Raw genomic sequence first — 16787 nt, 5'->3', positions numbered from 1 at the left:
TAAGGGCAGAGGGCGGGGTAGGAACGGGGTGGAGGGGAGAGAGGGGGAAAAAAGAGGAACAACTGTAATAATCTGAATAATAAAGATTTAATTAAAAAAAAAGAGACTGGGAGGAAATATTTGCAAATCACATATCTGACAAAGGACTTGTATCTAGATTGTAGAAAGAATTCTCACATTGAAAACTGGACAAAAATCGTACACCTATAGATAAGGACATTGGGTGGATAAGGGCAGAGGGTGGAGTGGGAACCGGGTGGAGGGGAACTATGAGGGGGAAAAAAGAGGAACAACTGTAATAATCTGAATAATAAAGATTTAATTAAAAAAAAAGAGACTGGGAGGAAATATTTGCAAATCACATATCTGACAAAGGACTTGTATCTAGATTGTAGAAAGAATTCTCCCACATTGAAAAAGCATCAAATCCAATTAGAAAATGGGCAAAAGACATTTCACTGAAGAGATATAATTGGCAAATAAGCAATGAAAGTGTGTTCAACATCATTAGCCATTAGAGAAATGCAAATTAAGACCACAGTGAGATATCATTACACACCTATTAGAATGGTTAAAACAAAAAAACAGTGATGACACCAAATGGTGTTGAGGAGGAGGAGAAACTGGAGCACTCATACCCTGCCAGGGGGGATGTAAAATAGTACAGCCACTCTGGAAAATAGTTTGGCAGTTCCTTTTAAAACTAAAAATGGACATACTACACAATAAAGCAATTGTATTTTGTTCTAAACACTTCTCTACGTGCAATACAGAATAGTCAGTTCACCCATTCACTGAATTAATGCTGTTCTCAATTTGCTGAGCAAGGAGCACTCTCAGAAACATCTCTCCCCAGCTTTGAAGTATGACTAACAAAACTGTAATATATTTAAAGTGTACATTATGAGTTGATATATGTATGAATTGTGAAATGATTCCCATAATCAAGTTAATTAACACATTTGTCATCTCATGTAGTTACCTTTTTTTTGGGTGAGAATGCTTAAGGTCTATTCTCTCAGCATATTTCAAGTGTATAATACAAAGTTATTAACCATTTGCCTCCTATAAGCATCTATAGACGAAAGTGGAGGACCTTCCGTTTTGGATGCGTGGCAGTTAACTGGTTAACTACAGCCACCATACTGTCCATCTCAGAACCTATTAATCTCATGACTGAAACTCTGTACCCTTTGAGCAAAATCTCCCCATTCCCCCTACCTTTAGGCAACCACCATTCTATTTTGTTTTTGAGTTCGAATCTTTTTAAGATTCTGCATAGAAGTGATACCATACAGCATATGTCTGATTTAATTCATTTAGCATAATGCCCTCCAGGCTCATTCATGCTGTTGCAAATGGCCAAATAGCCTTTTTCATTGCTGAATAATATTCCATTGTGTATATATGCCACATTTCCTTTACTCATTCATCTGTCGACTGACATTTAGGTTGCTTCCTTATATTGGCAAGCAACTGTATTCTTGGGCATTTATCCCAGAGAAATAAAAACTTGTTTTCATGCATGCTGAGGGCGTAAATTCTGAAGAACCTCTAGGGATTGTACCAATGTCTTGGTTTAATATTATATCCTAGTTAGCAGGATGTTAACACTGGGGGAGGCTAGGCTAAGTGAATAACAATTCCAATAAAAAGTTTAAAAATAATAATAATGAAGTGGGGACACTGAGCCTTTGAAAAAACAACAAGCTCTCTGGAGTCATCAGTAGCATCACCCCCACGCACGACTCCTCACCATGCCTCCTGTGTTCCATACCATTCTGCTTACTCCCTCCTTTCTGTGGCAAACTCTTACTAATCTTTCAAAGCCCCATTCAAATGTCACTTCCTCCAGACAGACAGCCTAGAACTTTGGGGCTGGGCTGTACTCCCCTTGAGTCTATTTGAGTGTGCATTAGAGTGCACATTGGTTCTAAGACCCTCTCTCCATCACAGTCAGCAGTACTGAAACAAGAGCCTCTGGTAAGTATTTCAAATAGTTCTCCCTGCACTTGGCACACAGAAAGCTCTTGGGACCCTTTGCTGAATGAAAGTTGAATGGTAACTACTAGAAGATGAAAGAGTATGTTTTCCCCAATTTTATAGCAGAGGCTTACAAACAAACAATGGTTTAGTTCAGCAGCTCTCAAAGTGTGTTTCCTGGACCAGCAGCATTGGTATGGCACATTCTACTCCAGACCCACCAAGTTGGAAACTAGAGGGAGAGGCCCAGTAACTTGTATTTTAACAAGCCCTCCTTCTGGGTGATTCTGAGGCACACTAAAGATGGAGACCCACTGGCTTAGTGGACTGATCCTTGGTCTTATGGTAGGTGGTCTTATATAAAGACAATCACTAACTCATTCCTTCCTTTCATCAAACATACCAAGAATCTTACCATGTGCCATATCTGTGCTGCATGATAATCATACAGATAAACTGGGAAGGTCTTAGCTCTTAAAAAGCATGAATATGCTCTCTCTCTCTCTCACTCAACTGGGCTAATAGAATGGAGAATGCTCAAGGTCAGGGAACTGAGGGGCAGAGTGGTAGCCCCTAGTGCTAGGGGAGGTTCAGGAAAGACTTCCTGGAGGAGGAGCACCAGTGCTCAGGTGGGCAGGAAAGGGGTGAGATGTGAGGGTAAAGAGTATGAGGAATTAACCAAGCAGAGGTAAGAACATGAGAACTGAAATGCAAACAGCCTACCTAAGAAACTGGAAGTGACCAGTGACGATGACATGAGGCACTGCAGAAGGCTGGAGAGACAGGTAGGGTCATGGGGGCCACAGGGAGGCACTGAGGCTGTGTCCTAGGGATCTAAGACACCTGGGAGCAGGGGACATATGTAGCCAGATATAGAAAGATTTCCCCTGGCTACTGAGTGGGGGATGAACCAGAGGAAGTGGGAGTAGAGCTGGGGGCTCAGGGTGGTATGCAGGGTGGGGCAGTGGGGAAGGAGGAGGGGGTAGGGGCAGATATGCTCAGAAGGCTGAAGACCACAGTAAAGGTAAGGACAAAGGGAGACATCCAGAATGAGGCCTATGGCTCAGGTCTGTGACAAGAGAATGGTGAGAGTTCCTGGGCCCCCAGAGGAGGAAGTGCACAGGGCACTGGGGCTGAAGGTAGCTGGGTTTATCCTGGGGGCACAGGAGCCATGGAGGAGTTGGGATGATCCCTCAGTCAGGGGAAGGATCCAAGGGGACAGGACTGAAGCCTGAGGGGCTATGAAAACTGGGTAATGCAGGTGGCCTGGTCTTGGGAGTGGGGCTGGAGAGGTAAATATATGGCCATGCTGGAAGGCGAATGGTTTTGCTCAAACAAGTGATACAGGTATCAAGAAAGTGGCAACCAATATTCTGCTGCAAGATAAGCCAACGCGAGTCCTGCTCAGGCACAGCCAACCCTCTGATGACCTGCAGGGTGCCAGAAACCCCATAAAATGGCCTTGGACTTACAGGGTATGTGCATTTCCTGGGAAAGAAGGATCCCCAGGTTCACCAGATTCCTTAATTTGAAAAGAGTGGAGATTCTGACCTTTCTGGGGATGGCTTGTATCTTGCATAGGTGGCCGAGCCTGGGGTGGAGAAGCTCCCAGAAGGTTGTCGGTAGGGAGGGGCTTTGTCGACCCCTGCTGGTGATGCTGTGTAAGGGGTTTCTGGGAAGCTAACAGGCCTGGAACAGACAGGAGGGAAGAAGGTAGGTGAGAGAGGAAGATACCCTTGCCCTCACAGAGGAGGGACAGACAGACCTTTCACTCAGGCCCAACCACATCTTATCTGCTTTATCTGCTATCATCCCCTGGGGGTGGAAAGGGCTGCTGAGCAAAGGGCAGCAGGAAGCTGGGGATACCCCTGCCCTCCCCTCCCACTCTCCGGCTTTGGCCTCCCACGCCCTCAGCCACTGTGGCCCTGACATGGGCCTGATAGGACTGTTCTAGCCCACTCCTGGGACAACATGCTTCTCTGCAGCTTAGATCCCTCCATTTCTTGAAAAACTTCCTTTATCTTTTAATATATAATATATTCAAAAGAATTTATCTGTAAGGTATATGCTATCACAATAAACTCTTTGAACTAGAATGGTGGCAATACCTATACACATGTGGGCTGCTCCCCTTCTCACTTCCCTGCCTCCCCCAGGAAGTTGTCACATCCTATACCAGTGATGGCGAATCTTTTGAGCTTGGCGTGTCAGCATTTTGAAAAACCCTAACTTAACTCTGGTGCCGTGTTGCATATAGAAATTTTTTGATATTTGAAACCATAGTAAAACAAAGACTTATTTTTGATATTTATTTTATATATTTAAATGCCATTTAACAAAGAAAAATCAACCAAAAAAATGAGTTCACGTGTCACCTCTGACACATGTGTCATAGGTTCGCCATACTCTGTGCTTATCAGTCCCTTGACCTTTTAAAAAACATAGTTTTAACCATACATAGTATGGTGAATTTCCACCTCAGACACTGAGCTATTATTAGCCCTAGGCCCTCACACAACGGGCTCAGATTATAAGTTGAAGGAAAGGGAGGCAGGGACAGAGGGAGGGAGGAAGGCATGAATGAATGGAGGGAGGAGGGGGGAAGGCAAAGGACAAGAAGGAAAGGAGAAAGACGGAGAAGGGACTGGAAAGAAAAGGAAGGAGAGAGAAAAGGACAGGAGGGAGATGGGGACAGGAGTTGATGCCCTTGGGGGTCCTTACCTCTTGTTGTGCAGGGGCTGGGACTCCCGAAAGGGGACCATGGGGGTCTGCTTCGGGGGCCGGCTCAGGGACTGAGGGTGGCTGGGGGTAGCAGGAGTGGCCCACTTGGAGGCTGGTAGAGAGTTGTGGGAGGCGGGCCCACTCCACTGCCAGGGAGCATTGCTGCGGTAGGGGGGCCGGCCCCCGGAGGGCATGCTGTCCTGCTCAGGCTTGGGCTCTGAGGTATTCATGTCGTAGGTCTCTGGCCATCCCCTAGGAAGAGAAACTTTGTTACTCAGAAAGGCTCTGGACCACCTGCACACATGCCCGCTGCCTGGTAACATTGGGTAGGCTTCCCTGGCACAATTTAAACCATAGTGGCCTATTTTAGAGGCTGAGTAGACGACAGGGCCCAACACAGGGGTCTGTCTGACTGGCTGCTTGACTTCATCTCCATGCCCCTTTTCTCCTTCCTCACCCTTCTCCCTGACACAGGCCTCAAATCAGCCAGTGTTCTCCATGGACTGGCTCAGCCCCCCTTAGCAGTACTGGGGCCAGAAAGGCAGAATTGAGCTGTGGGAGCTCAGTTCAGAGTACTTGGCTTGGAAGCTCTCATGCCCCCATTGAGCCAGTCCTCCGGTTTGGCTTAGTGGATAGAGTGTTGGACTATGGACCAAAGGGTCCCAGGTTTGATTTCCATCAAGGGCATGTACCTAGGTTGAAAGCTCCTCCCCGGGCCCGGGCCTGGGCCCTGGTCAAGGTGTGTGCAAGAGGCAACCAATTGATGTGTTTCTATCTCTCCCTCTCTCTAAAAAAGAAAAAAAATATCAATGGAAAAATATCCTCCATGAGGATTAAAAAAAAAAAAAGGAGATATCCTTAGGATCAAAGGATAGTATCTGCTTTGTTCCCAAGAATTTTAATGACAGCTGGAAGAGGAGTAGGTGACCTACTTAAAAAAAAAAAGCCACAAAATCCAGAACCTTGAAATAAATGCAGAACTAACGGCCTGTGATCGGGGAGAGCCTTGGGCTGGGTTGGAGGGTCTTGGACTAGGTTGACATTCTCCACTGAGGCTGTAGAGCAGGAAGGAGGGCTCTGAGCTGGAGGAAGGAGCTGTGGGAGCTCAGTTCAGATGACTTGGCTTGGAAGCTCTCATGCCCCCATTGAGCCAGTCCTCTGTGACTCTCCTGAGTCCTTTGGAGCCCAGGGAACTTTCAGGGCCACCAGACAAAAGATCTGGTGGACTTGTTGGCTGGGAGCCCAGGACATGGCTACTAAGGAGTTCTCCAAAGGTGACCCGAGGGTGTGCTCTGGCACCTGGCAGACACATTGCCCCTCAGCAGCATGAAGGTCACCTGACATTTGGCAGCTTGTTCTGACAGTCTGAGAGGAATGGTATCAGCAATCCAGAGAAGAATGGTATCAGGTGTGGGATGACAAGAACACAAATGTCTAATAAAGCTCGTAGACATGGTAGGCTGGGTAGAAATAGAGGAGGGCAGCATCACGGCCCCAGGCAGTGCACACCTGCTGTTGCCTACCCAGCTTCCACATCCCTGGCTCCTGAGTACAGGTCTGTGGGCTCTGGGTAGGGCTTGACCCCACTGCTTGGCTCCAGGTAAGAAAATATGACCTAGGCCTGGCCATTCAGAAACTCCTCTCCTTCTGGACATGACTGGCATATGACTGCCATGTGCCAATGCCACGTGCCCTAAAGTGGGGTCAATTAGACACAGTGGGCATCAATTCTGGAACTGTTTCTGAAACTACTGGAGGAAAGTTCTATTTCACTGTGGCTGCTGAGCTGGGGAGACCAATAGCTGGAGCTGTGAGGCGGAGTGGGCCATCTTTGTCCCTATGAAGTAGGAGATGGCTTGAGAATGACATTAATGCAGAAAAGGAGGCAGGTGATAGATTCCTGATGAGGGTGTCTGAGTCTTGGCATAGAGCCTTGCTTAAATCTTGCTCTGTCTCCCAGTCTTGTCAAGCACATAAGCCAGCACAGCCCCTCTCTGCGTTATCATGCTTGAGTTGATTCTGTTGCTGGTAATCTTGATCAGCCCATCACACTTTAGAGCAGTGGTTCTCAACCTTCCTAATGCCGCGACTCTTTAATACAGTTCCTCATGTTGTGGTGACCCCCAATTTCATTGTTACAAATTGAACATAATTAAAGCATAGTGATTAATCACAAAAACAATATGTAATTATATATGTGTTTTCCAATGGTCTTAGGCGACCCCTGTGAAAGGGTCATTCGACCCTGAAAGGGGCTGCGACCCACAGGTTGAGAACCGCTGCCTTAGAGAGACGTATACTGAAGCAGAGAAGGTCACACAGGCAGTAAGAAATGAAACTACATTTAAACATAGTTGAGCTCTGGCTGGTGTAGTTCAGTTGGTTAGAGTGTTGTCCCATGTACTGAAGGGTTGCAGGTCTGATTTCTGATCAGGGAACATACCTAGGTTGTGGGTTCCATCCCTAGTTGGACACGAATGGGAGGCAACTGACTGATGTTTCTCTCTCTCCCTGAAATCAATAAAAACATATCCTTAGGTGAGGATTAAAATAACAAACAGTAAACTCCATATGACCCAGCAATCCCTCTCCTTGGTATATACCCAAAAAACTCAAAATCATGTATCTGCAAAGATATATGCACCCCTATGCTCATTGCAGCATTATTCATGGTGGCCAAGGCATGGAAACAGCCAAAGTGTCCTGCGATAGAGGGCTCAATAAAGAAGATATGGTACATATATATAATGGTACTCAGCCATAAGAAATGACAAAATAGTGCCATCTGCAACAATATGGATGGCACTTGAGAACATTATGCCAAGTGAAATAAGTCAGTCAGTAAAAGCTAAGAACTAAGTTATTTCACTCATATGTGGGATATAAAACTGAAACTCCTGGACACAAACAGCAATGTGGTGATTGCCAGAGGAAAAGGGGTGGAGGGAGAGCTGTATATTGCACGGTGTGCCCACCATCCAGTCAAATCTTCTTGTGTCACCTTATATTAGGACCACTTTCTCTCTCCACCCCTTTTTCTCTGGCAATCACCACATTGCTGTTTGACTAGTCATTCATTTTTTTAGTAGCATGTTGTTTAATTCCATGTATTTGTGGGTTTCCTTACTTCCTTTTTGCAATTGATTTCTAACTTCAGGGCACTGTGATCAGAAAGTACGCTTGGTATAATTTTAACCTTCTTGAATTTGTTGATGCTAGTTTTGTAACCCAATATATGGTCTACCCTTGACAATGTTCTATGTGCACTCGAGAAGAATGTATAATCTGATGTTTTGGGATAAAAGGTTCTGTAAATGTCAAATTATGTCCATTTGGTCTAGTGTTTAAGGATGATATTTCTTCATTGATTTTCTGTTTGGTTGATCTGTCTAGAGCTGTCAATGGAGTATTAAGGCCCCCAACTATGATTGTGTTTTGATCTGTTTCTCCCTTTAGTTCTATGAGTAGATGTTTTATATATTTTGCTGCTCCCTTGTTGGGTGCATATTCTTAATAGAAGTATTATGTTTTCTTGATATAATGTCCCCTTTATCATTATAAAGTTCCATCTTTGTCTCTTGTTATCCTGAAAACTATTTTGCCAGGTATAAGTATGGCTATACCTGCTTTTCTGTGGATGCTATTTGCTTGGAAAATCATTTCCTGCCCTTTTAGTTTAAACCTACATTTGTCTTTGCAGCTTGGATGTGGGCAGCATATGGTTTTGTTTTGTTTTGTATCTACTCTGCTACTTTGTGCCTCTTTATTGGTGAATTCAGGCCACTTACATTTAGGGTAATTACTGATGTATGATGATTTCCTATAGCCATTTTATCTTTTGTTTTCTGGTTGTTTTGTGCCTCAATTGCTTCCTTTCCTTTGTGTTTCTGTCTGTTATGTTTGCTTAGTGGTATTCCATTCTTCTTTCCTTTGTTTCCTCTTTTTTTTAAAGCTATGTGTCCTGGTTTGGGGATTTTTTTTGTGTGTGGCTACCATTAGGTTTATACAAAATAAACTTGCATATATACAATTTTTTTTTTCTTTTGAGTGCAATCTGATCTTCATCCTCCTTTGCCAGTACAGACCTTTACCCCCTCCTCTTTTATGTTTTTTTTTTTAATTGTCACAAATTATCCATGTTTATGCAGTAAGTTTTTTGGTGATCTTACTCATAGTGTTGTGATCTTATGTTATTTGTTTCAGGTAGAATAACTCCCTTGAGTATTTCTTGTAATTAGGTTCTCTGGTAATAAAACCCCTTAATTTCTGTATGTCTGGGAATGTTTTTATTTCTCCTTCATATTTAAAGGATAATTTTGCTGGATATATTATTCATGGCTGGGAATTTCTCTTTTTCAGAGTCTGAATATTTGGTTTCAATCTCTTCTGGCTTGTAGAGTTTCTGCTGAGAAGTTGGATGAAATTCTGATGGGTTTTCCTTTGTAGGTCACTTCCTTCTTTTCCCTGACTGTTTGGAGAATTTTTTCTTTGTCATTTATTTAAAAAAAATATATATTTTTATTGATTTCAGAGAGGAATGGAGAGGGAGAGATAGAAACATCAATGACAAGAGAGAATTATTGATTGGCTGCATCCTTCATGCTCCACACTGGGGATCGAGCCCACAACCCTGGCATGTGCCCTGACCGGGAATTGTGCTCAACCACTGAGCCATGCTGGCTAGACTGTCATTAATTTTTGACAGCTTCAATACTAAGTGCCTTGGAGAGGGCCTTTTTGGATTGAGGTAACTAGGTGTTCTGTTTGCTTCTTGGATTTGAGCATCTAATTCTTTCCATAGTTCTCATCCACTATTTGTTTTAATAGATTCTCCATTCTATGCTTCCTCTCTTCCTCCCCCGCAATGCCTATAATTCTAATATTGCTTTTCTGATTGTTCTCATAGAGCTTTTTCATCTTTCTTTATGCTCAGGTCTTTCTCTTCTTCCCTGTGCATCATTTCTTGATTCATATCTTCGAAATCACTAATTCTTTCCTCCATCTGGTTGGTTCTGTTTTCTATGCTCAGTAGTTTACTTTTTTTTTTAAAGATGTTACCAACAGTTAGCCTTTCTTTTCTTTTTTAAAATATATTTTATTGATTTTTTACAGAGAGGAAGGGAGAGGGATAGAGAATTAGAAACATCGATGAGAGAGAAACATCGACCAGCTGCCTCCTGCACACCTCCTTCTGGGGATGTGCCCACAACCAAGGCACATGCCCCTTGACTGGAATCGAACCCGGGACTTTTCAGTCCACAGGCCAACGCTCCATCCACTGAGCCAAACCAGTTTGGCACAGTTCACTCTTAATCTCTTTAATTGCATGCTTCATTTCCAGGATTTCTGATTGGTTCTTTTTAAAAGTTTCAATCTTTTTGGTAAAGTACTTGCTTTGTCCATTAATTTATTTTCTTAGTGCACTTATTTGCCTGTCAGTATTTTCTCACATCTCCTTGAGTATTTTCAGATCTGCAATCTTAATATCTCTGTCATTTATATAACATATTTCCATGTGTTCCAGCTTGCTTTCTGGGGATTTTTCCATTTTCTTTCTGATCATCCTCATTACCATGGTTATTCATGATGTTTGCTCTTCTCCTTTGTCTAGGCATGCAGCTTTCTATGGAGAGGTCTTTCTACTATTTTCTAGTAGATGGCGCTGAATCACAATATTTTTTAGCTATGTGATCTCCCAGTCTTGAACCTCTATAGCTTCCATAACACAGTACAGCCTTACTGCTTGGGGGTGGGGTTTGTTTTGCCTTCACAGTAATGGTGGCCTCTGACCTCTGTGGGGTTCTGCCGCAAGCACTCTTCCTGGGACCACTCACATAGGGAAACCAGTTCTATTGCAATAGCTCTTGGACTGACTCCAAGGGCAAAGGGAGGTGAGTTATGGGAGTCCAAGTGGCAGCAGGGCTCTGTGGTTCCGTTGCTTTGCCTGAAATACCACTGCCGGCAGACAGTGGAGAGCTGTATGGCAGAACCCCATTCTGTCAGGTGTCTGATGACTCAGACACTGTGCACTCCCTCACTGCTCGTCTTGCTGGGCTGCCCCTTGTCCCACTCTCCCCACTGCAGCTCTCTGTTCCTCCTGGCTGAAAGAAGCGCCTGCTACTGCCGGTTTCTCCCTTCTCCCAGCCAAGCCACAAGCTCTCAGCTGCAGGGCTGTGTCTGTGGGCTGTCTGTGCTTTCCTCTCTTCTTGACTCCCCGTTTAATCCCAGTTGCCCACTTTTAGATGTTTCAATGTGTGGGTCTCTCAGGCATGTGTCTGTGTTGAGCAGATATTTCTTTGTTGAATTATAGTTGGTTAAGCTGTTGAAATTTCACGCTGGCTCCTGACTGCTCACCTGCCTGCCTGATTGCCCCTAACTGCCTCTGCCTGCCTGCCTGATTGCCTCTAACTGCCCTCCCCTGCCGGCCTGATCTTGCCCCCAACTGGTTTCCCCTGCCAGCCTGATCTTGCCCCCAATTGCCTCTGCCTGCCTGATCACCCCTAACTGCCCTCCCTTGCCAGCTTGATCTCATCCCCAACTGCCCTCCCCTGCCAGCCTGGTTGCCCCCAACTGCCCTCCCCTGCTGGCCTGATTGTCCCTAATGGCCTCTGCCTCGGCCCCCACCACTATGGCTTTGTCCGGAAGGAAGTCAGGTGTCCAGAAGATGGCTGGCCGACCCGGTCTTATTAGCATATTACCCTTTTAGTAATATAGATGGACATAAAAAGAACAGCACACTTAACCTCAGATACCATCCTGCCCCCTCCCCTGCACCCTGCCCTCTTGGCATTAACTAACAGATTCATCTTCCTCCCTCCCTCCCTCCCTGCCTCCCTCCCTCCCTTCCACTAAATGTTTTTATTGACTTTTAGAGAGAGGGGAAGGGAGAGGGAGGAAGAGAGAATCACTGATATGAAAGAGAAATATTGACTGGCTGCCTCCTGTAGGCACCCTGACTGGAGATGAACCTACAACCTAGGCATGTGCCCTGACCGGAATCAAACTGATGACCTTTTGGTGCATGGGATGACACCTAACTAACTTAGCCACACCAGTCAGGGCTCACCTCACTTTAAATAACCAGTTACTATTCCATCATGTGAGGACCTGGGATTTAATCAGCCAGAGCCTATGGTTGGATACTTAGGTTGCTTTTTAATCTTTTGCTCGACCAACAACACTGCACTAAATATTCCTTTCCAACCTCTTGGCTACTCACGGGAGATGTCTGAGGGAGGATGCCCCTGGGCTTGCAGACCACTTTTCCTCACTGCCTCCTTGGCCTTGATTCCTGACAGCCTGATTTTTGAGGGCCATGGGGACTCCTTTCTTATCTCACTTGTGCAGATTCAATTTCCCTTCTGAGGGAGGACTTTCCAACTCCCCAACCCATCTGCGGTCTGAAGTCCAACTAAAGAGGACAAAAGCTTCACAGATCACTTTCCCCGTCAGGCAGCAAAGCAACAGAGACAACAAGGTGAAAACATCCCTCCTGAGCCTGAGCAAGCACTCAAGGTCAAAATGACATATTTTATCAGGGGCTCTGGCATGTTCTCCTGGCTACCTGGTTCAGCCCAGCTGTGGCTTAGCAGTGCAGGGCTCACTTGAGAACCCCAGCCTTGTTGCCTACGGGTGTAAGGATGTCCCCCTGTACTCTACCCCGTGTCCCAAGAGCATGGGGTCTGGATATGTGCCCTCCAGAGCCTGGCTAGTGGCAAGGAGAGCATCTTCGTCCATCCCTGAGAATTTCCACTCAGCTCATCGTGACATTGGAGCCAGGAGGCCAGGGCTGCATCAGGAGGCTGAAGGGACCCCAGAGCTGGGCTATCAGGTCTTCAAAGAAGGCCAGTCAGACACTCTTGCATTTTAGTTACCACAAAACTCACACAAGTCCCAACCCACACCCATCCCTGTGAATAAGAGATCCTGTTTCGTAGCCACTTTGTAAAGGGACCAGGATGACAGTTTTTTTCCTAAATTGGGCAGGGAGCAGAACTCGTCTGTCTGGTCACACCCTCCCTGGTCTGTCACCAAAACTAGAGAAGTAAGACTGCAGACTTTTACCTTCACTTCAGCTGGGCCCTGCTGCAGGTGTAGGGCACCTTCAGATCCTCTCACACTCCCTGAGTTTTGTAGAGTCATCCGACAGGTGGGCTGGCTTGCTGCGTGCATACATGTAGGGATGAGCATGTATGTAGGGAGAGGAGAGAGGGAGCCAGCCTGTGGGGTTACCTTGGCTTGACTTGCCTCTGCAGAGCTCAGAGTGGGTGTGGCTGGCTTTGGCTCTGCAAAGATGGAGGAGGCCCCAGAAAAGGACTGGGAGAAGGGATATCTGAGGCTTGTCAGGAGTCCGGAGGCTGAGGGACCAGGGTGTGCACGTGGATGGCCAAACCCGTGGTTGCAGGGCTTAGACTTGCCCAGAACTGCCCTCCACTGAGTTCAGAGCAAGCAGGACTCAGGAAGAGGGGGATGGAATAACCAGGACTTGCATGTAGGGAGTTTTCAACACCTCTCTTTTAAAAATAATATATTGTTTTTTATTTCAGAGAGGAAGGGAGAGGGAGGGAGAAATAGAAACATCAATGATGAGAGAGAATCATCGATCAGCTGCCTCCTGTATGTCCCCCACTGGGGATCGAGCCCGCAACCTGGCATATGCCCTTGACTGGAATCGAACCTGGGACCCTTCAGTCCACAGGCTGATGCTCTATTCACTGAGCCAAACCAGCTATGGTGAGTTTTCAACATCTTTTAGAGACAGCAGAGCATATGGGAATGGGCAACCTGGATTGAGTTTGCTCTGTCACTTATTAGCTGTATCACCTTGCACCAAGTGACTTAACTGTTCCACTCTGGGCCTTACTTTCTTATCTGTTAAGTGGGGATCACACCAGTCTCGGGAGTTCATGTGTATAAGCACTCCATGTCACCTCATCTCATGCCTTCCTCTTGGATTACTCTGCTCTAGCCACTCTGCCCTACTACTTCTTCTTTTTAATGTATTGATTTTGAGAAAGAGAGATAGAGGGAGAGATAGAGAGAGAATATCGATTTGTTGTTATACCTATTTATGCATTCACTGGTTGCTGCTAGTATGTGTCCTGACTAGGGACTGAACTTGCAATCTTGGTGCATCAGAAAAATGCTCTAACCAATGAGCTATCTGACCAGGATGTGTTAATCACTTTTAACTGTTGGTAAGAGGAACTGGTTCAGGCTCTTCTGAACTTTGGGAATTTCTCTAATCCTTTCAGGTGTTCCTCCCACCCTCCACCTTTACTTTCTTAAAGCAGTCACAGTAACCTCCTACTAATCTGTCAACAAGCCGAGGACCTTTGTTCTCACCTTTGTGATGGATGCTCCCTCCCTGCAAGGCCTTCTTCTGGCTCCTTCTCACTTTCTCGACCATCTTCTCCAAGGTCAGGTCATGCCCTTTATTTCCTCACACTCAGTATCTCACAGCTAGCGTCTCTAGAGTGCCTCCTACGGGCCAAGTACTATTTCACATGGTTTACCAGTCTTACCTCCTCCAACACTGCAACAACCCTTTGAGGAAAGGATCTATTATCGTCCTCATTTTACAAATGAAGAAACTGAGGTACAGAGGGTGAGGCCACTTGTGAAGGGCTATAGTTAATAAAAGGAGCTGGGATTCAAACCTAGGCAATCTCACTGCAGAGCCCACCTTCCCACTACACTCGGCTGCCTCCCCTTTTTGCTGTATGAAATCGTCTTATTTGCTTAGTTGTTTACTGTCTGTCTCCTGACCCATATGTTAGCTCTATCAGGGCCAACTCCTGGACTGCCCTCTGTGCAGCTTGGAATGTAGTGATTTTCCCTCTCTGTCTCTGGTCATTTCTGGAGGTGGCTAGAGTACCAACTCATCAATCCAAAAATTGAATTTATCCTGTCTTCCCTGTGTAAATTATACCTCAGAGTAACCATATAGTTACTGAAGGCAAGTTTTTTTTTAGAAGAATTACAGCCAATAAATGAAGAAAAATGGCAGCATTGAGCATATCTATAATAATAAAAGCATAATATGCTAATTAGACCGGATGTCACAGCTGGGCTATGAGGAAAGCAGGGTCTGGGTGCCTGCCGGCGGCCAGAGGAAGCTTGAGTCCTGGGTGCCTGCTGGTGGTTGGAGGGAAGCCGGTGCTGGCAGCTGGAAGGAAGGCCTACTCTTTTTTTTAAAAAAATATATCTTATTGATTTTTTTACAGAGAGGAAGGGAGAGAGATAGAGAGCTAGAAACATCGATGAGAGAGAAACATCGATCAGCCGCCTCCTGCACATCTCCTACAGGGGATGTGCCCGCAACCCAGGTACATGCCCTTGACCGGAATCGAACCTGGGACCTTTCAGTCCGCAGGCCGACGCTCTATTTATCCACTGAGCCAAACTGGTTTCGGCGGAAGGCCTACTCTTGCACGAATTTTGTGCATTGGGCCTCCAGTCACAACTATAATGAAATCTAGGTAATAATCGCAATGGCTGCTGAAAGCTGAGGGGAAATGTATGATGACAGGTGAGGGTGCCACATGTGACCCTTTGATGGCTCTTAGCATCATACACAGAGGGATAGCCAGATACATGGTGCCTCCTGATGGACACACACTGGTAAGTGTTGTTACCAAAAGAAATTTAACCACAATCTGGTCAATACAGAACTCCAGTTTACAGGAAAAACACGTGCTAAAGAAACAGGGGATGCAAGCAGCTAAGTTTATGAAGTGGGAAACTCCTGGAACAGTGGCCTGGTTTCGTTCCCAAATAAGTTGTAAGAAAAAAAAAATAAAGGGAGAACTTACAGATTAAAAGAGCATGAAAAGATACATCAACCAAATGCAGTAGGAGGAGCCTCATTAACAAAACAACTGTTGTTTAAAATTATCTCTGATATGACAAAAGTTATTGATATTCACTTATTGTTAAAATTTGTAAGTGTACTAGTAATTTTTTAAAGATCCTGATGGGGTAGAGATACAATCCCAGAATTTGAATTGTTTCAAATAGTTCAAGGTGGGGAAGGTGGAGATTTAAAAACAAAAAACTAGTCGTAGCTGGTTTGGCTCAGTGGATAGAGTGCCGGACTGCAGACTGAAGGGTCCTAGGTTCGATTCCAGTCAAGGGCATGTACCTTGGTTGCAGGCACATCCCTAGTAGGGTGTGTGCAGGAGGCAGCGGATCGATGTTTCTCTCTCATCAATGTTTCTAACTCTCTATCCCTCCTCTTCCTCTCTGTAAAAAATCAATACAATATATTTAAAGAACAACAACAAAAAACGTACCTTAAAAAAACAAAAAACCAGCTAAATGTTGATAAATGTTGAAACAACAGGTTCAGTATACTTTTAATATGTTTGAAACGTTCTATTAAAAAACACACAAACAAAATGAAAAGAAACAAAACTTGTGGCCTAGCTGGTTTGGCTCACTGGATAGAGCATCGGCCTGGGGACTGAAGGGTCCCAGGTTCGATTCTGGTCAAGGGCATGTACCTGGGTTGCAGGCACATCCTCAGTAGGGGGTGTGCAGGAGGCAGCTGATCGATGCTTCTCTCATCGATGTTTCTAACTCTCTATCCCTCTCCCTTCCTTTCTGTAAAAAAATCAATAAAATATATTTAAACAAACAACCAACAGAAAAACAAACTTGCACTGGCTTCCTACTGAATAATATCAAGCTCCTCATTGTGTCCAGAAAGCCCCCCTCAATTTGCCATTGCCCCCCTCAGTCCCTCTCTGTCCCTTTCTCCCACCTCTCACCCCTGCTTACTCTGTTCCAGCCATACCAGCCTCCCTGTGCTGTAGGAACATGCCCAATACACTTGTACTTCAGAGTCCCTGGCCACTCCCTGTCTGGCCCAGAAAACCAGATGGCTACCTCTTCCCAGGAGCCTTCCATGACCACTCTGTCCGCAGCTCTTTGCCATGCTACAGACCCTGTATTTACCACACTTTAATCCTCTCCTTAGATCTCATTGCTGCCTGATCCTAGATTACCTGCCTATTTAATTACTAGAGGCCTGGTGCATGAATTTGTGCATCGGTGGGGTCACTCGGCCTGGCTGGCAATTG

At 45.4% G+C, this 16787-nt stretch overlaps 1 protein-coding gene across 4 annotated transcripts in view; it reads right to left on the bottom strand.

Moving 5' to 3' along the window:
* The window catches only part of SIPA1L3 (signal-induced proliferation-associated 1 like 3), a 120841-nt gene that overhangs the window by 62232 nt on the left and 41822 nt on the right, over nt 1-16787 (bottom strand). For 3 of the 4 annotated variants that reach the window (XM_006773128.2, XM_006773127.2, XM_015570069.1), the window contains exons 9-10: nt 4705-4956; nt 3535-3672 (exon numbers count right to left, since the gene is read on the bottom strand). The exons of the other annotated variant lie outside the window; for it this stretch is intronic. In XM_006773128.2, coding sequence (XP_006773191.1) covers nt 3535-3672; nt 4705-4956 — 390 coding nt within the window. The remainder of the gene's footprint in view (nt 1-3534; nt 3673-4704; nt 4957-16787) is intronic. 4 annotated transcript variants of the gene reach the window in all.

This window comes from Myotis davidii, unplaced genomic scaffold (genome assembly GCF_000327345.1).
Source record: "Myotis davidii unplaced genomic scaffold, ASM32734v1 scaffold166, whole genome shotgun sequence".
Classification (NCBI taxonomy): domain Eukaryota; kingdom Metazoa; phylum Chordata; class Mammalia; order Chiroptera; family Vespertilionidae; genus Myotis; species Myotis davidii.
Note: the sequence above shows the minus strand (reverse complement) of the source record. Positions and strands in the feature narration are given on the sequence as shown.